At 45.5% G+C, this 20,256-nt stretch overlaps 1 protein-coding gene across 1 annotated transcript in view; it reads right to left on the reverse strand.

Moving 5' to 3' along the window:
• The window catches only part of Prickle2 (prickle planar cell polarity protein 2), a 342,949-nt gene that overhangs the window by 39,265 nt on the left and 283,428 nt on the right, over nucleotides 1-20,256 (reverse strand). Inside the window, 5 exon segments of the mRNA XM_052721435.1 lie at nucleotides 4,664-4,696; nucleotides 4,699-4,849; nucleotides 8,424-8,627; nucleotides 10,868-11,005; nucleotides 14,092-14,205. Coding sequence (XP_052577395.1) covers nucleotides 4,664-4,696; nucleotides 4,699-4,849; nucleotides 8,424-8,627; nucleotides 10,868-11,005; nucleotides 14,092-14,205 — 640 coding nt within the window.

Consider the following 20,256-nt stretch of genomic DNA (forward strand, 5'->3'; position numbering starts at 1 on the left):
CATGTTTAGACTTGTATCCTATCCCTCAAGTATCTCATTATAGACATGTATGGTTCTAAAGGCTGAACTAATTCTGCTCCCAGCTAAGGGATATTCAATCTGTGATAGTACTAGCCTGATAAAGCACTTGACTGTTTGAGGTGAGTTTCTACCAGTGTTTCGTTTTCCAGATGAGGAAATGCAGACACAGAAGGCTAATGACTTGCCTAAAGTAATATAATTAGGCATCAGAGACCAGAGCTGTACTCAGAAGTCTTGCTCTGAACTATCCTAACAGTCCTGTCCTCTTTACTCTATTCAGGAACCTGCTGAGCTGTCTCAAGAGTCTTCTTGTCCACTGCCAAGGGTAGCCTTGGTTGCTTCTCCACTTTAATTATAGTATCAATACTTTCCATCACGCCATCATCTGCACTTACAGGTTTCACAGAAAGTGGTGCTTTATGGAGACAGGGTCAGAAGTTTTCATGGTGTCTCCAGGGCCTGTGTGATAGTTCTTCCTACTTTGATAGATGGATAGATGACCTGTATAACCACTCATGGTCAACCACAGGGCAGTTACAGCAGCTGCTTGTTGGATGCCATAGTGTGAGTATCTGTTTCTCCCTCAAACTCTATGCTCAATTCCTAATACCAACCACACTAGTATTAGGAAGTAGGATCTAGTTAGATCATGAAGGTTCTGTCCATATGAAGGAATCAATATCCTTGCAAAAGAGACCCAGAAAGTTTGCTCATCCCCTCTGCCATGTGGGGACATGGAAAGATGTCAGCTCTGATCCAGAAAGTAGATCTTTGCAGACACCAAATCTGTCAGGTCCTTGACCATGGCCTTCACATCCACCAGAACTGTGAGAAATGTATGCACTGTTTAGAAGCCTATGGTTCTGAATAGACTAAGTCAGTGGAAAGGCAAGAAGGGGACTTCAGCTCTCAGTGGGGGAAACCCTGCTTGCTGTTGGTAAGGAAAAACTATGGGTATGTTTGTAAAACACATTGTCATTCCATTGCACACAACCTGCACCCAATGTCATCAGGAAAGGAGGAGGCACAGTTCCTCCATGGTAGGACTCTGCTGTCATGGTCCTATGTGCTAGGGAACATCCCTTCATTCTGCTCTTGCTTCTTAGTAGTTCCTCTGCCCTCTTTTGATGGAAAGAGGGTACTATCCTTGAGGATGCCATCTCTATGCCAAGTCATTAACTTGGGACACTGAAACCACCCTTGGCACGAATCTTGGCTAAGTAGTTCACAGTGTCTCCTAGTCCTGGGGTCTGGTCTAGGGATGGCTCATAACCAGTAACAGGGCAATGACAGGGTTACATGGGGCTTCGAAGAGTGGTATAATAGGCGATAAGCATGCAGTTGGAGTCCCTGCCCTGGGGACAGCCTATTAGAATACAGATCCTCAGGATTCCCATGGGCAGGAACAGATCTCATAAGACTGCCAGTATGTGATGATAAAGGTCTCCCCAGGAAAACAGCACTAAAATGAACCTCCACTTTTAGTGGCCAGAGTTCCACAGCCTGGATTTTCAAGGTGTGACTTCCAGACACCTGTCTAGAGATGAGTCAGCCAAGAACTGAGAAGGCAGTGATTGCTGGGACCCAAGTGCTGTAGGAAAGCAGCTTGTTCTTAGCCGACTCTATTGGCTTTTGTGTTACTAGATCCCAAGGACAGGTAGGTAGAAGGCAAATTCTTCTCTTACTAGATGTTCTCCAAACTGGGGCAGGAAGTGTCTCTTCACTTAGGCACTAATCCCCAGGGACAACAAAGAGGGAAACTTCATGAGGACAAGAGCTGTTACATGGCCACCGCATTTGAGAAGGCCACTGTGTGACTCGACTCTGCCCCCATGACCACCAGCATCCCCAGGGAGATTGAGGATGCGAAGCTGGGGTGAGGCTGGAAACGGACATCTCTAAGCTGGGGCTCCAGCTAGTGCTTCTGCCCAGGCCTCTGGGGGAAGCAATGGGCTGTATAGGGACGCAGAGAAATGAGAGTGAAGCCCATCCAGCTTCGCCACTTCCACGGGGCTGTAAAGTCACTAGAGCCCCTCTGCTGGGTTTGAATCTTCGTTCTGTGCTTTCCGTCAGCGTGGGTCCAGGTAAGTGGCTTCAACTCTAGGCCTTGCTTTCCCCAGCACAAGCACAGAGATGAAACTAGGCTGTGGCGAGTGACTATGGAGAGGGCTTAGTCCCAGCTTGCTAGCTATTGAAACTGTCTTTCCTTCAGTTTTACCAGGTCTGAAATCCTAGTTTTCTCTTTGCAGAGGGCCACTGCCCTAGATGCTGTCCAAAAGCAACCCCCGAGACCATATGGCTTCTCTTTCCTCCTCTGCAGTTTTTTTTCCTCTGTGTCAAGAGTCTCTAGAGCTCATTTTGGTATCTTCGGCTGCCCAGGATCATTGACGACACGCAGTTATTTGGTGTGGTATCCCACAGCTGTATCTCTGCCCACTCTCCACCAGAGAACTTGGAAGGGTGGGTCTTCTGCCCTGTCCACCATCGTGCCTCAAGGGAATGTGCTCAGAGGTGTCAGAGGAAGGCCAAGCTTTCTGGAACGGGGCTTCAGAGGATAGGGTGGGGAAGTGGGGGGGGGGGGGGGGGTGAAGGGGAGGCAAATCACAAAGCAGCCAGGCAGGCCGCTGAACACTGCCTCTGATAAACATCATCGATGTCAGATGGCCCTCTGAACTGCTCCTGAACTCCAAACATCTGGAGAAGGGCTCTGTGTTCAACATCTAAGCATGCCTTTAAAAAAAAAAATCCCCCCTCTAAGGCCTTTAAGCTCTTCTCTAAAGGAGCATGCATCTGCTGCCACCACAGCCTCATCTGTTTATAAGACTGTTTACTCTGCTATGCATAAGCAAGAGTCCTGTTGCCTTGGTAACGGTTGCCTGATGTAGGATCTGCTCTGAGCAGCTGCATAAATATGGAATATTTGTATAGTATGGGCAGAGGTGTGGCATTGATGGCTGGGGTATACATGATACACGCAGCAGAGAAGTAGACTTTAAAAAAAATTAGGGACAGCAACTTAACTATAGCAGCAGACAGACTGCAGACCACAGCAGTCACCTTTTCTAGTAAAATATGGATGGATGCCTTTTATGGATTCAAGAGGAGAGGAGGATGCCAATAAAAGCTGTGGACAGCTGGAAGAAGACAGAAGACGGAGGGGCCGTTTGAGGTACACATGAGCTAGTCATAAACAGAGTTTTCTCTCCCAAGCTTCTGGGAGAAAACTCTAAGTAGTCATTTGTGGCTAGGCTTGTGGCCTCTGTGGAAAGGGAAAGGGCACAGAAAAGCTATCAGAAGGTGGTGTAGATGGTGTTGCTGCTGTGGGTTAAGTTTCTAACACTCAGTCTCTCCCACCTGAGTAAGCACTGACAAGCAGTCTTAAACCTACCCAGTCACAGCCTGGAGTCAACACAATGCACCACTGTCTCTGCTCTGGTCCCACCCACTTCCCCGCCTGACACGCCCAGTTACAATTCAGTCCCCTATTTCCTAATTCAAAGCACCAAAGAACATCAGCATGTCTGAATGGGACAATCCTGTAAACAGAAAGGTTTCTGGGCACCTGGTCAAGGTGGCATTTGGTGAGAGGGAAGGGCACTTTGGGGAAAGGGCTTTGCCATCACCTAAGTCCAGAAGGCAATGTTAAATCTTTCATTTCTGATGAAGCCCAGGGAAAAGACTGCTTCTTTTGCATCCTTACAAAAGCTCCATGGAGCAAAATGGAGTCATGAATGGAGGATCTCCACATCTCCTCACTGCAGGTGTGACATTGGCAGCTCCTAAACAGGTGTCTTGGAGTTTTGTGACCCCAGAAAGGCCATAGACATTTGTCCATTGTCACCATTTCTCAAACAATGTTGCTCATTCCCAAGGCACCAGCAGAAGCAAGGAAGGCAAAAGCTGGGCCACTGAAGCAGAAGGGCTGAACGAAAGGGGATGATTCTCTTCGCCTCCAATCTGCTACGAACTGGGAGCACACAGCTCATAGACTGTTTTGCTCTGCCTTTGGCTAGGCTCACGGCTGTTGAGTTTCTAGAAGACACACTCGCTGGAAGCCAGTGACCATCCCTCATTACCAAAGGACCCCGCCCCCGTTCTTCCCCTTGCCCATTCCTGATTTTGTCTAAAACGTCATCTAGGGATATGTTCATTTCCCCCACATTTTCCTTTTGGGGCTTCACACTTTTCCCTGAAAACCATACGACAAAGTCCCACTTGAAGGCAGATCCACAGCCAACTCAGAACTGATAAGATTCCATCCAGAGGACTTGGAAATTGGTGTGTCAATTTCTTCCTCCTTTTGAGAACACACATGTTAAGACTAGGCGTGACTGGAGCGACATTTCAATCACCATGTGAAGCTCGTTTGCTCCCAAAAAGATGCCAATAGAAGGCAAACTGAGCTGACACAGAGAAAAACAAAATAACCGGTGCTTTTTTTTTTTTTTTTTCTTAAACCCTTCATCTACCTCTACCTGAAGCCAAATACTCTTTGGATTTTCTAATAAAATGAGCCAAGAAATTCCTTTTCCCTGAAGCCGGTAGGAGTTAGTTAGCTGTAACCAAAGGGATTCGAGCTATGCCAGACACAGGGTGGAGCCCATCTAGGGAGGATCAAGCGGAGTGCCGCGTACGGCCTTACCTATATGTTGGGCACAGGTGTCGCAATACTCGCATACAGGGACTCGAAGCAGTGGCAGCAGTAGGGCCTGCCCTCCTTCATGATGTAGCGCTGGCCGCCCAGCACGGTCTCACACTCGAAGCAGCAGAAATGTCTCATGTGCCAGTGCCGCCCCTCAGCTTCTGTGCACTCATCTGCAAAGATGATCTGGAGACAGGAAGCCGCGGGGTTAGTGTCCAAGACTCACTGTGACGATACGCTGGACAAAGTGAGAGCCCCGAACTACACAGGTAAGAAGGCAGGCGTGACCCCCAGACTGCCAAAGAACTCTGCATATATAGGTAGGCTTATTCCATATATCCACAAGGCTCCACCACGTCATCTGCCTGAAGCACAATTAAAATACAGGTGCCACATTTCAAGGGAGAGCGAATGTCCTACCTTGGGGAACATAAAGCAAGATAAGGAATAGCTTCCACACAGCAGTGTCATCTGGCTGAGGCACTGTGTTTTCTAAAGTGGGGAATGTCATCTGAATCCTTGGAACTCTCTTCTTTTTCTTCTTGAAAACATAAAATTCCAATGCTTGGAAATGCATGGATGTATGATAATAATCTTCAGCTAAGAAAAGTGACTGCTGCTTCTAGATGAGTGGCCAGTTGGCCAGCTAGTCATGCTCTTTAACACTTCTCAGTGTGCAGAATTGGTCATCTTCACATCGAATGCCTTCCTGGCCCTGGGAAGTGTTTTATGTTCTGACCTACCAGAGTTGTTTTAAACTTCAAAGCATAGACTCCAAAAATTATTATGCTGCTATAATAATCAGTTTAGTGTGGTACTACCATAAAAATTAACATATGGACGAATTCTCTGAATTGAGAGTCCAGAAATAGAGAGAGAGAGAGAGAGAGAGAGAGAGAGAGAGAGAGAGAGAGAGAGAGAGAGGGAGGATGTGTATATGTATGGCATTTGCTTGTCAAAGGTGGTGCTAAGAGTATACTATGGTACACGAATAGTCTCTAACAAATAGGGCTGGGACAATTGGGAGTCTCATGTAAAACTATCAGTTGAATCCCCACCTCTCACCATAAACAAGAATGAACTGAAAGGGGATCAATGACCTAATGGGGAAAAAGTGATGAAGTTCTTAAAAGAAACTATAGTTGTCAGTCTTCTTGACCTTGGTCTATGCAATGGTTTCAAAGACATGGCAACACAAATGTATATAACAACATGTAAATAATCCATCATAAGGACGTCAAAATTAAAAACGTTTATGCTTTGAAGGATATCAAGAAGAAAGTAAAAATACAGAGAATGGGAGATCATATGTGTGAACCATGTATCTGACAATGGACTCATGTCCAGATCATATGAGTGACCCTCACAAGTAGAAAAAAGCTAGTCCAACTGTGAAAAATGAGCAAAGGCTTTCAACCCACAATTCTCCCCCCAAAATTAATAAACAAGTAGACAAAAGTATTTAAAAGGTACTCAACATTATTAGTGGTTAGAAAATTATGAATTAAAATATCACTGTGGTATTATTTTATACCTATTAGGTTGGCTATAATAAAAAAGAATACAATTATAAGAATTAAAGAGAATGCATGAGAGCTGGAATTGTCTTACTTTGACAATAAGCATGGAAAGTGGGGAAGCTGTTTTAGAAGATACTTTGGCCTTCCTTCAAAAGTTAGGCTTAGAATTACCATGAAAAAACATTCAAAATTTAAAATTCATGTGTACCTAGAAACTTACATATCAATGTTCATAAGTAGCATTGTTCATCACAGGAAAAAGTAGAAACAAATGCCCATCAATTGGTAAATGGCAAAGCCAAATGTACACATAAAACTGTTCATGTAGAGTTATGTAATTCATGCTCAGCCATGAAAAGGAATGAAGTGCTAATATTTACGACAACAGAAATTGACTTTGAAACCATCATGCTGGGTGGAAGACGCCAGAGGCAAAAGGAAACATCATATGACTTCATTCATGTGAGATGTTAGCCCTCATGAACCCAGAGACAGGGGCCAAGGCTGGGAGGAGGGCTTAGCAGAAGACAAGAGCATCTAGTGGAGCAGGGTACTGATTTTTGGTTGCTGAACATGACGTGGGATCAGGGAGTAGTGACGCTTGTTCAACTTTGTGAATGTGCACTTGTGTACCTGAGGCAGAAGGCGAAGAGGCTGCCTAGAGTCCCAGAGTTTGACCTGTATTCAGTTTTTCAGCAAGGGCCAGAGAGAGGGTCAAGCATCTCAACGTTACTATCAGAATCCACATTAGTGAAGGCTCACCCAGTCTCTATAAAAAGTGGAACCCTCAGGCAGTTTGAAGGGACAAATGGCCTTGTCCTGATAGATCTGGCAGACAGAGTGCTGCCTCCAGACTGCTGTCTATAAGTTCAGACAGAAGCACAGAGCTACTCTGGGAATTGGTATGCCTTCTAAGACTGTCCCCTAAATCAGTGGTTCTCAACCTGTGGGTCACGGCCCCTTAGCGGTCGCATATCAGATTATTGATTTGCAACAGTAACAAAATTACAGTTATGAAATAGCAGTAAAATAATTTTATGGTTGTGGGGGGAGGGAGGTCACCACAACATGAAGAACTGTATTAAAGGGTTGTAGCATTAGGAAGGTTGAGAATCACTGCCCTAAATGATTCCTATAAGGGGTCAGGTTTAGAACACACTTGTTTCTGCTCTCAGCTTCCACAGCGAACGCAAGCTTTCTACTCTGTGGTGAAATGGTCACATATAACTTGGGTATGCTGCTGGTGGGGGAAAAATGGCAAGCAGGGATCTTTATGCTGTTCTGATTTCTTACCACAATGCTTTCAAACACCTGTCATGCCAGGGGTGGAAACATCCAGATAGCTATCCACTGACCTCTAAAACTTGTGGGGAAAAAAAAACAAAAACAAAAACCAAACACCACTACCCATTTTTCCCCCTCTCTAACCAATTGTTCCAGAGACTCTTCTAGAAGTGGAGCTCTATTTCTGATGTGGACTTTCCAGATTTTTAGTTGGAATCTAAAGTTGCTCAGTGGCTTCTTTACTTTATATTTTTATTTATTTGTGTGTGTGTGTGTGTGTGTGTGTGTGTGTGTGTGTTTGTATGTTTAACTGTAAGAGGTCCAGTGCTAGCTGCATGCCATTTGAGAATTTCTGTGCTTGTAGTGTGTGGTTCCTCACCCTATTCCTACACGGGAGACTCTTAATTCACCATGATGAGTATGGTAGGTCATGTGCCAGTTGCCAGATCCACCATGATTGGGACACGGGTGATGTTTTTCTCTGGAAAGGGTTGGCATAAGAGGGTAGAGTCACATATGGCTGTTTCCCCATATGGGAAGCTGAAGGCCGTGAGCATATGTCATGCTTTGGTGCAACAGAGGGATGGTGGGGCAGGGTAAGGATACTGGGAATAGTCTATGGGAGACTCTGTGTCTGTGTGTGTGTGTGTGTGTGTGTGTGTGTGTGTGTGTGTGTGAGAGAGAGAGAGAGAGAGAGAGAGAGAGAGAAACAGAGAGAGAGAGAGAGAGACAGAGACAGACAGAGAGAGACAGAGAGACAGAGACAGAGACAGAGAGACAGACAGACACTTAAAGAGAGACAGACAGAGAGAGAGAGAGAGAGAGAGAGAGAGAGAGAGAGAGAGAGAGAGAGAGAGAGAGAGAGGCAGAGACATCATGATGCTGAAGATGCCACCCCTACCTTCCATGAATATACCAGAAAAGTTAAAGTATTCACACATAAATGGGGCTCTGACCTCGTCACAGGCTGCACAGCGCGGCTTCAGGCACTCAGCATGGTGCCTACCACAGTAGATCTTCCCATCTTGGTAAAAGTAGATCAAGTCAACCAAAAGCTCATTGCAGACAGTGCATATAAAGCAGGGTGGATGCCAGCAGATGCCATGGCCAGCACGTGATGCGAACACAGCGATGTCCCCGCCCTTAATCTGTCCTCCGCACTGTGAGGCAAACAGAAACAGCACCAACATCAGCTGTAGCTCTCACAACTGTAAAAGGACGACATCTAGCTGCTACCAACAGCTAGTTACTAGGGCATTATATGCACACTAGTTACTGTGTCTCCCGCTTTACATACCTGGTAGGGCAGATATATTTCATTCTTCCCAGGAGCCCCCACCCCAGGGCCTAAGTAAGACAATTTAAACAACAGAGAATGAGAAACATAAAGGTGTGGGATGGTTTCTCAGTATGGGGGTATACAGGGGGGATCTACAGGCACCAAACCAACATGTAGAGCATGGAGGGAAAAAGGCCTAATCATCTCCTCCATATCCCAAAGTTCATGCAGAGGTATCATGTTAACACCAGCAGGGAAGGCTACAGAGATAGGGCTTGGCTGGGGTGGGGTCCTGCACTACTGAGTGGGAGGAGAATGGGCACATAAAATCAACTCAGTCTTAAATAGCTTCTGCCTCTTCCCTATGCCTTTCAGGCATGCTTTTTAGCTCTCTACATCATCTCTTCATATAATCTTGATTAAAAGGTACCACTTTTTAAGCCCAGGATATACAAGGCCGAAGTCACAGATGGCTCATGCTTACAGCTGGGGTTAGAATACAGAGTTATGTTCTGAGGGTCTTGGAGGAAGGAGGAGTGGGTTTACAAAGTTGCTCTCTGTTCACCACGGCATTGGCCATGAGGTCATGACCTGTGTCTAGCAGAATGGCCCTCACAGGTGGATGAGCTCCACAGACAATGACTAATGAGTAACAAAAGGGGCTCCAAACCCTTCTCCCGGCGCGGATTTTGTGGGAATTAATATGATCTACTGAATGAGAGCCCAGACTTGAGGAAAGGTTTCTGGTAGCTTGTGTGTGTGAGGTCACAATATAGAAGGCACCAACCCACCCTCCATGATTATGAAAGAACGGCTAAAGTATCCACACACATAATCATATCTAATCCCCCTCCCAAAGGTGTTACAACGTTTGTTATAGAACGCCTTTCTCTTCAACACTCCTGACAATGTTCTGCACAGATGTGGGCCCAGCTTTTCTTCCCCTTTAGGCAATCCCTATTCATGAGGGGGCTGATCTGAGAGTGGGTGAGCACTGAATTGAGCGGTCAATCTCAGACCACAAACACCAATCACTCGCATCTCAGGACTTAGTCTCCAGGATTCTTTCCAGGAATGATGATCCACTGCCCCCTCTTGGGTCAAGTCACTTCGCCCCCCATCTACCAGATTCTGCCATTTGTTCCTGTTGAAATCTCAAAATGAGAGTTTAAAACTACCTGCCCCTCTCAACTAGTCTCCAGCTTCCTCTTCCCGCCCCGGCTGGCCTGCCACCCAGAGATTGAGTTAGACGGAGCTGCACAAAGCCTAGGAAGATTTAGAGAAGGGTGAGACATGGTGGTCTTCTCTGGAGAGCAGGAATGAGGTGATGCTGGTCCAGGCAGGTGACATACCTGTCCTTCTTAGGCACTTTCCTCTACCACACCCTAAGCGTGCTACAGCAGAGGAGGTAAAAGGTAAATCTAGATCGTTCAACTCAATGAGGTCCCAAGGAGGTGGCATGGGGTCTCTCAGACTTTGCAAAAGAACCTTCAAACTCAGAATAAATTCAGGTGTCCTCCCTCACACCATCCCTTTAAAGGTCATCCATGTTGGGATGATCCTGGATGAGAGACTGATCCATGGTCCAGATAACTCTATTTTCAAAGGGAGCCTTCCAAAGGATGAAGCTGTGACACTGTCTGGTCCTTCCAGTCATTTATGCAGCTCTCCATGAACTCTGCACATCTGCACATCTCTGCCCTTTAATCCTCCTGATGCAGCCACAGGCTGCTGTTTTTCGTTTGTCCCCAGGAGCTACCCTTCTGCCTTAAGGCCTCCATGCTAGCTCTTTCTCATGTTCAAGATCTGCATGCCTCTTCCGCACATCTCTACATGCCTTTGCTCCAGATGCCACCTTCTCAGTGGGGTCTTCTAGGACCCTTAAGACTGCAGCCATCACACCTTCCTAGTCTTTCCTAGCCCCTCTCTGCTGCAGTTTTACTGATTTGATTTATTGTATGACTTCTCCTGGTGCACAGTTCTTTACATGAAAAAGACTAAGTTCTCATGTCTTTTGCTCACTGCTATATCTTCAAGGCCTAAAAGAGGGCTGAGCACATAACAGGCATTTAATACAATAACTGTAGAATGAGCTTCTTCCCTGCCCCAGTCCATCCTTACCTGTTCACAAATTGCTCCTGTCATGGTAACAGGGAAGGGCCTGACATTTCCTCGGCCCAAGTTCTCACGTTTCCTCTGGTTGCTGAATAGCTTCAGCTCCCTCTTCTCTTCCTCATCCAGGGAGTTGCAGTATCGAACCTGAACACACAGAGGAAAGAAGGGAGGAGGCTCCATTACTCCAGGGGAAATACTGAAGTCCCCACTCACAGCCTGGAGGTACCTAAGGAGAGCCAGCACCAAGATGGGTGCTAAGCAAAGGGGATTGCTACAGGTTGTGAACTCTGGAGTCCACGCCTCAGGAGGGAGAGACATTCTAGAACTGCTCCTCACCCTTCACACTGTTCCCACACTCAGATCTAAGTCACCAAGAGTAGCTCAGAGCTGGCAACTTCCTGGAACATTCTCCTTACAAACTGTAAGGAGCTGCAGGTTTCGTGTGTCCATGTCTATGTGAATGAGCCCTGTACCAAGAATGGCCCCGATCTGTCTGTCAGCACATATATATCATCTGTCCTCCATCCTGCTTTGGGAAGTGAGAATAGGCAGATACTTGTCTGGACTCCTGCTAATGGGACAATATGAGAAAGAGACTTCCTTCTTTTTAAAACACAAGTGTCAAAGAATGAAGGGAGGGACAGGAAAGGCATCTGCATCCAGGATCTGCCATTCTGTTCCATTGTTTCTGCACTTTGGTGATTGTGCCATGATCCTGAACTATTATTTATTAATGCTAGTTTTAAATGTGACTCACTTTAAGAAACTTGGATGCATTTATTTAAAAGGAAGACAGGTTATGACTACATAAAGAAGAGTCAGTCACCAGCAAAGATGGGAAGGTAACTCTCAAACAGAACAAAACCATACTGTTAGATCCCAGCCGACCACTGCATCTTCAGGAGATGCTAAAACTGATGTGCTTACTGTCAATGGGAGAACAGAATGGCCTGCAGTGGTGTTAGGATACCCTCCAGGACCAGGCTGAGACTTCCTCCTTGTCCCAGCACAAAGACGAAATGTGATTTAAAAGGAAATAAGCTCTTGTTACAGAGTCCATTTCATTTATTGCCATGCTCACATCCCACCCCAAGCCATGCTTTTATCTTTCTTTGGGAAATGTGGTTCCATGCAGCTCATGATTTCTTCTGGAGTGATCCAGATATCAGAACTGTTGACTGCATTGCTCAGACAACTTTCCGTAAAGAAAATAACAAGAAAAGCTTTCAACTAGGGCTGTTGTGTGCTAATCCAAAAGGCAGAGCAACTGTGTCTATTCAAATTGTGCTATCTCAATGAAAAGAGAACAATTAAGTATCTGCTTTAGAGTCAACCTCTGCCTTCAAAAGAGGCCATGTCACCACGTCAAATGAGCAAATCTTGCCCACTGGCTTTCATGTATCACATTCTACCAACATGGAGTCATAATCCAAATGGTGTCTATTTAATGAAGGCACAGTTAACCATAAAAAAAGTGAACCACTACAAGCATAGGGCAGATCATTTCCCTCCCTCAAGTGATAGTTTAAAAAAAAAAGTCTTCAGGGGAATGTTCCAGAAATCTAACAGCCCAGAAAACATGGTTGCACCGATGATATTTTATGGGCATGCTTTTAAAAACAGGCACACCCCTCCTGCTTGTAAAAACTTGCATTTTCACCCCCCAGATTAGTTATCCAGGCATCTGGTTACAATGCTTGCTTTCATCTTTAAAGGAGTCAACTTTTGTATTTGTTTTATGAACTCTGAAATAAGCAGTAGGAGAGAGAAGAGCAGCTTTCTAGGTAGCTGCTTCAGTTTTTGAGACGTTGTCTCACTTATTCAGATTCATATGTTTAGTTTTGCAGTACTGAGGATTAAACCCAGAGCTTGGCACATGCTGGACAAGGGCTGGACCAGGATCTACATTCTAAGTTTCTCAGCATTAGCAGCTCAAATTGTCTCCATTTGGGCCAGCAAAATGGCTCAGGAGGTAGATGTGCTTGCTGCAAAACATAATCTTCTGAACTTGAGTTTGATCCTCAGAACCCACATGGAGGAAAGAGAAAACCAATTCCCACAGGTTGTTCTCTGACCTTCACATACATGCTGTGGTATCTGAGCATTTTACACACACACACACACACACACACACACACACACACACACACAGTATACACATACACCATAAAAATGTAAAAAAAACCCTTTTATGTAAATATGTCATCTGAGACTCAGCCCATGTATGTGATGGGTTGGTCGGAACTAGTGTCCAGCTCTCTGCAGGGATAATTTTTTTCTTTCAATTTAAAAATTATGCTTTTGTTTTAAATATGGAGCTAAATAGTGCAAATCTGTAGGATTTTTGGTTTTGAAACCAGATACCTCCAAATTAATTTCCAGCTTAGAAACCTATTTTCCTCCCACATGATCTTTTAAAAGTTTGCTTACAGATTTGTTCTTTAGGATCAATGTGATTTCAATAATAAGTAATGCTGATCAGGCATGGTAGCTCGTCTGTAGCCCAGCTGTAGATGTAACAGTCAGCTGCACCCAGCACTTGGGAAGAGGAGGTCTGAGAGTTCACTGAGCTGCTGAGAGCATTTCAAGTTATCCTGGCTGAAGTGAAAGCCAGTCTCGAAAACTCAAACTCAGAATCAAATAAATAAATGCTTGCTTACCGAGCTGTGTTTCTGGAATTAGAAAAAAAGGAATGTCCACATCCACACTACTTTCAAAATACAGATGGTTGACTAACAAGGTGGACTCTGGCTCGACAAGCGTCCTGGTGAAAGCTGCCAGTCTAGACCTGAACCTTTGGCTGCCCTCGACCTGAAGAACTTGCACACTCACTTCTTAGGAAACAATCCTGAAAACCTGAGAGACTCACAGTGCTTCTTCTGGGTAGGAAGTGGCCCTTAGTCATGCTCCCAACTCCCACAACAACTGGAAGAACACATTCCAGTCAGAAAACCCTGGCCCGCGCTTCCCAACAGTGGCTCCCTGTTTTCTGTGCTAGTCAGTCATGCCAGGCTTGGAGTCTAACCCAGTCCAGGGTGAGACTGGTTTTCTTTGAGGGGTAGGGTGAGAAGTGCTCTCCAAAATTACCGGCCAGCTTAAGATTCTAATTAAGGAAGCTAAAATTTAATATTAATTGCCAGAAGGTTTTTCTTTCCCCCTTCAGCAATCTTACTGATCACAATGATTAGGAAAAGGGGCAACCTACCAGAAGCTCCCTCCAAACACCTTACCTCATTGTCATGGGGAGGGAGCTGGTGCAGTAGCTGCTTGATTCGCAATTTCTCTCCAGGACTGTTGACATAAGGGACTTTCTCTTCCGGAAGGCAGCTGTAGTACTGGTGCACCTGAGGGACAGAATGCAGAACACTCGCCCGTTACTCACCACACAAGTGTCACCACCCCTCACCACCCTGAGGAAGGTTCACAGTGGGACACTGGCTGCTTCCATTGCCCCCGCCACCCCTCAGGACAGTCAACTGCTGCCTTTTCTACCGTCCACACAGAGGAGCACCCAAAAAGACAGAGCCCAGGGAATTGCCCCTCACTTGGGGGCTGTCCGTCTCTGGAAGGGGAAAAGTCTAAGAAACTCCCCATCAAAGGAGAATTCAGCAAATGCACAGGTAGAGCCAGAGGGCAAGGCTCTTCCAGCCGACTCCCCGAAGTGTTGCTTTACCATTTTCTGTGCTGATGTCCCATGGGAGGCACCTCTCTAGCCAAGGGATGTGTTGGTGCCTGCCTAAGTACTGCTCTCAACCCTTTCTCTGGCACTCTGTAGGTTCCCGAGTGTCTCAGCCTCCACCTACGTCAAAAGCCCTCCAGGTTTTGAGCCATTTGCAAGGCAGGCTGCACCAACAGACACTGAAGGGAGCCTCGATGCTGGTTGCGGCACACGTTAACTCAACGGCAGCAACAGTGCAACGATCTTTGCATCTCCTGTAGCGCTGCTCTTTATGACTGAGGCATTCCTGCAATTTCTGAGGCTCACTCAGTTTTAAACGCCTGGGAAAGTACCAAACATCCAATTTTGCCTAAGAAAAGAAGGCAGCCATTCTACTGAGGCTATGGACCCCTTAGGATATAGAAGGAGGAACATAACGGACCCAGTTTAAGAGGTTTTTTTCTCCCAGCAGCAGTAAGTTTATAATTCTTTGTGGACTTAAAAGAATATTTATATTTTGGAGGAAGAAAAGGGAAGGAAGAAAATGGTGTTATTATATTTTAATTAAAATATTTATTTGTTATCTATTTATGTGTATGTATGTGTGCTCCTGTGAGTTTATGTGTATCAGTGCTTACAGGTGCCCACAGAGGGTAGAGGGCAGTCGTGCTGGTGAGGCTTTATGGACGTAGCTTCTGCCATCCTAGGAGACAATCTCACAGCTAACTCCCTGATCCTTGGTTCTTGTTCATGGACAGAGACAAAGACCCAGTCCTTACTACAGAAGTGACACACAGACACCTTTAGACCAATAGAAACAGAAGAGGAGAATCACTAGGTGCGAACCCTTGGCTACCTGAGAAGTCTGTAATGCTTGCTTGCCAACAAATACTTCTGCACAGTACTGTTTTCCTGTATTTTAATACCTTAACTGATGGAGAGAAAGAACCCACCCTCTAGCTGGTATCACCACTATCAGGTCACATGAAGACATAACAGAAGTAAAAACTGACAGGAAGGGCTTTGGAGGACGGCTTAGCCAGTAAAGCACCCACTGTGCACACATAAGGACCTGAGTCTGGATCCCCTGCATCAGCGTAAAAAGCTGGTGGAGTCCCATGTGTCTATGACCCAGAGCAGGGGTAGGGAGGTGGGTAGATATCTGGATCTCACTGGCCAGCTAGCCTAGGGATTTGCAAGTCCCAGGTTCAGTGAGAGACCCTGTCTTCAAATATAAGGTGGACTGTGAGTGAAAAAAGATACCCACGTTGACCTCTGGCCTCCATATGCACATATGTGTACATAGTCACACAAACAGGAACATATGAAAAGACACACAAAGAAACAGTCAGACAGGATGCTAATAAAGACAAACAGACGAAGACAAATAGACAGGATGCTAATAAGCAAAGGTGTACTATTTTATAGAATAGGTAAATAAAAAAAAAAATCCCCATAGGCTCAGACACTATGGAAGAAGTTTTCAAGATCTCCCACAGAGCAGTATAAGCAGCTCTCCTGAAACAAGACACTTCTTCAACAGGCTGGAGATGGAGACTGGGCCTCTAATGCCATCATAAGCTGCCACTCCATATTGTCCTCCACATGCTCCCTCTAAATCCTTTGCATTAGGAGTGGTGGATATGAACAAATGTTCCGGGAATGCTGGGTGAAGAGTTGTAAAAACCCTGCCTACTTTGATCTCTAGAAACCAAGTTATGAGTATTAGAGGGACAAGCAGATGACAAGGCTTTAAGAAATGTGAAAGCCATCCTTATTTTTAAAATAATGGGAACCATTCACCATGATGTGCCTATCACCCTCTGAATCTAGTTCTGAAGGCAACCACGGACTTCGCGTTGCTGACTAGCTGGCTTTTGGAAGAAAGTCTGGGTTGCTATAATCCCTCCTTAGAGGTGTCTGGCAGGAAGCCATATCCTGGATGGAAGGAATGGCTATGAGTTTTGTAGGCAGGTCACAGACGGCCAGCACTCCTGAGAAGTGGCCCCTCATCACAAATTAGCTTGAGATTAGTAGCTGGCCATCTGACTACCACACTATTCTGGGAATGTCTTCTGAGAGTCCTAGAACCATATGCCTCACTGGACATCGGCCAGGTGTAAGGAAAAAGGCCCAGTTTCCTGTAGTTTAGCACTTGAACTTTGCCCCTGTGTCATAACACTGATTGAAGAAGGTTTTCTAAAATGTAATCCTTGTAATCTTTGAATTTTTGAGGCTGAGGCAGGATGATTGTGAGCCTGACTAGCCTCAGCGATATAGCAAAAACCTGTCTCAACAATAGTAGAAGAAAGAGAGGAAGGAAGAGAGAGATTTGAAGATGAAGAGGAAAGGGCAGCTTCTCTCTACCCATTCTTAATATTTTCATAATCGTGAAACATCGGCAGAAATCGCTAACATGAGATGAATCCCTTGATAATATAGACAACCGGAGCTCGCCTGACCCTCCTGTCAATCACTGCTCATTATCTTCACGGCAGTCATTCCCGAGTGCCCTTCTTTAGTGGTCCATTGAACCAAACTGCTGTGCTGCTGTCCATATCACCCAGGGTGGAATCCTTTCTGTATACTCCACAACATGGCAGATGGGTACGAACCTCTAGAGACGGCTCTCTCATTTCCCTTCTGTAAGGGTCCCAAGCAAGTTACATAGTGCTGAGATTCATCATAAGATCACAAGGACTAAATGAGAGAGGATACATATAACATAAATGCATAATGATGAGCCCCCCAGCCTGACCTAATCAAGATGGAATACTACAGATGCTTCACAGCCATGATGGCTCATCTTGGCTGTCCACTTGACCACATTTAGAGTCAACTAAAACCCAAGCAGCTGGGCAGGCCTATCAGAGATTTTCCTGATTGGATTATTTGAGGTAGGAAGACCTATCCTAAATCTAGGTCACACCTTCTGGTGGCACCTCACACAAAAGGACGTGGAAGAGGGAAGCTTTTGCCTGCTTACCCTCACTCTCACTGACAAGTTCATCTACTCTGTTGCTGAGGCATCCTTTTGCTGGGCTGGTATTCAGACCTACTTCTTTGGGATTCCAATGTGGACTGAAAACCAGCAGCCCTCTAAAAATTCCCTAGGACTCCAGCATCAGATTGGGACAGCTGAGACATACAGTCTCATGGACTGAACAACTACTGAATTCTTGGCCTTTTCATTATGAGACAGTCAAGGTTGGACTACTCAGAATTTATAATTCTAATAAATCCCCCCTCTCTTCTCCCTCTCCTCTCTCTCTCTCTGTCTGTCTCTGTCTCTGTCTCTGTCTCTGTCTCTCTCTCTCTCTCTCTCTCTCTCTCTCTCTCTCTCACACACACACACACACACACACACACACACACACACACACACACACACACACACCATTCATTCTATCATTTTTGTTCATTTTGAGAACCCTGACTAATACAATGGCCTTTCTTTCATGTTAGGAATTGTAGCAACAGTGGTAGTGTGTAGAGAGTGAGACCAAATCTGGGAACTTCCTCTCTTAGCCTAACCAAGAAAAATACAGTGTGAGGAATGTAGTACTATTAAAATGAATTCGGTTTCTAAAGAGAAAGATGTCGGATTATTAGAAAGGCGTGATGTTTTCTTCTTCTTTCTCATCAGATTCCTCTCGCCTCTGCTCTATTCTTTGTAGAACCTCCTTAGAGCTGAAGGTTCCCCCAGCACTGCTTCAGTTCAACAGTCTGTCCCAGACTGACTAGCTTTTCTCAACTATAAATCCCTCAAAGAAGGGTCCTGGGTACCCATCTTGGGCTGGGTCTACACTGGGAGATGGATGTGAGGAGCTCCACACAGCTGAAGAGTGGAGGACAAAGGACTTCCAAGATTCACCTCAAAACTGGGTGAAGGTGGGGCCAGCACTGATTGAGAGTTCAGGAGACATTTAGGAGTAAACACTTTCCTTGGTGTGTACATTAGCTTCCTGTTGTTGGGACAAAAACATTTGAGACCAGTTACGTAAAAGGAGGACAGATTTAGCTGATGGTTCCAGAACTTTTGGTTTCTTGGCCTTGTCACTCTGGGCTGTGGTAAGGCTAAGAATGTGGCAAAGGTGTGTGGTACAGCAAACCATTGATGTAACAACTGCCAGGAAGTGAAACTGGAAGAAGAGGCTGGGCTCCAATATCCTCTTTCAGGGCATGCCCACACTGACATCACTTCCTTCCACTAGGCTCCACTTCCTCAGGATTCTACCACTTGACATTAGGGTCACACGCTGATGACCAAACCTTTAGATATGGTCTTGCAGGGACATTTTCAGATGCAAACCATATCAGAGTGCTGAGGTCCATCCTAAAGACAGCATTCTTGAGTCAACAGAGGCAGTGGATGCTTTCTGGTAACAGCTCTTTCTTTTTTGGACAAACAGCATCACCTGTTATGATTCACACCTCATGACCACCACTGAAATCCATCCTTTCTACCAGTATCCCAATAAGTCCTCACAAAACTCTAAAATACTTTCTTCGAGGTCACCAACAATTTGAAGGTGAACTTAATGCTTTACTCAGCAAGTTGACTGTTCTAAAAACAAATCAGCTCATGTCAATAACAATGACCAATGTAATAACCAACAACCAAGTCAAACAACCAAGTCACCACCTACCCCGAAGTAGGTGACCTGGTGTGCTCTGAGGAGGAAGATGAGTTGTCCTTTATTGACTTCTAATTGTCACCAAAGTCTGTTGAGCACCTGCCATATTGGCTTCTCCAGCTCTTGAGGTTAGGGTGCCTGAAGTTCTAACAGGATAGGGGCAGGGGCAAAGGTGGTCATCAGCTAGGGCAAGGGACAGCTCTTGTGAGTCCCCAGTCAACGGAGCCTGCATGCCTTCTCTCCTAGCATCCCCTGCCATAAAATCACAGGACAGCCCCCAAAGAAACATCAACCAAACCAATGGAAATGAGAAACTATGGCGTCTACTTTTCAACACTACCAAAATTCAACTTGGCACTACCTCATGAAAACCCACACATGGATTAATTTAGCCCAAACATGTTCACTTGTTCATTTTATAAGTAAATAAACAAACCTAATAGAGTTTTATCAGTAATGATCATTACCAGGCTATTAATCAATTAGCATGTTGATAGTGCTGCTAATTGTGTTGTTCTTTAAAAGTGAGCCTGCTGAATGTGCTAGAAGCTTTGCTCTGCTTAGGTGCTTCCAGAGAAGTGTGTCCTGTGATTCTGCCCTGGGTGAAGTCACACTTGGTTCACTGTCCCCTGCACAAAAGCAATGGGAACACAGTCAACTGGCTTAGAAAATTAAGCCGCCGGAAACTTTCATTTAAGATGTCACTCCCAGTCTAGGCAGCTTGGCAATAGCTTCAGTTGGTGTCAGATGGATGGGAAGAACTTTATCCGATGTACAACTCATTCTACAAAGCGAGGCCTCGCCCAGCTGCGAAGACTGGGCTTGTTGGATGGAATTGCACACATGACAGCATTTCTGCCCGGGTGGAGGTGGCAGTGAGCGTCGAGGACTGCATTTGAGAAAAAAGCATGCACTGTTAAAAGAGTGCTGGCAAGAGCAGCCGTGACAGAAGCAGCCATGACTGCAGCCACCATTGCTGCAGCCACCATTGCTGCAGTGAAATGCTTGGCTTAGTGCAGCAGGTCGCAGCATTGGAATCACCTGGGAAGCTTGTGAAGACCCTGATTTCTAACTCAGCAGGCGTGAGGCCCTGTCATGTG

Source organism: Peromyscus californicus, unplaced genomic scaffold (genome assembly GCF_007827085.1).
Source record: "Peromyscus californicus insignis strain IS unplaced genomic scaffold, ASM782708v3 Scaffold_6__1_contigs__length_162567912, whole genome shotgun sequence".
In the NCBI taxonomy this organism is placed as follows: Eukaryota; Metazoa; Chordata; class Mammalia; order Rodentia; family Cricetidae; genus Peromyscus; species Peromyscus californicus.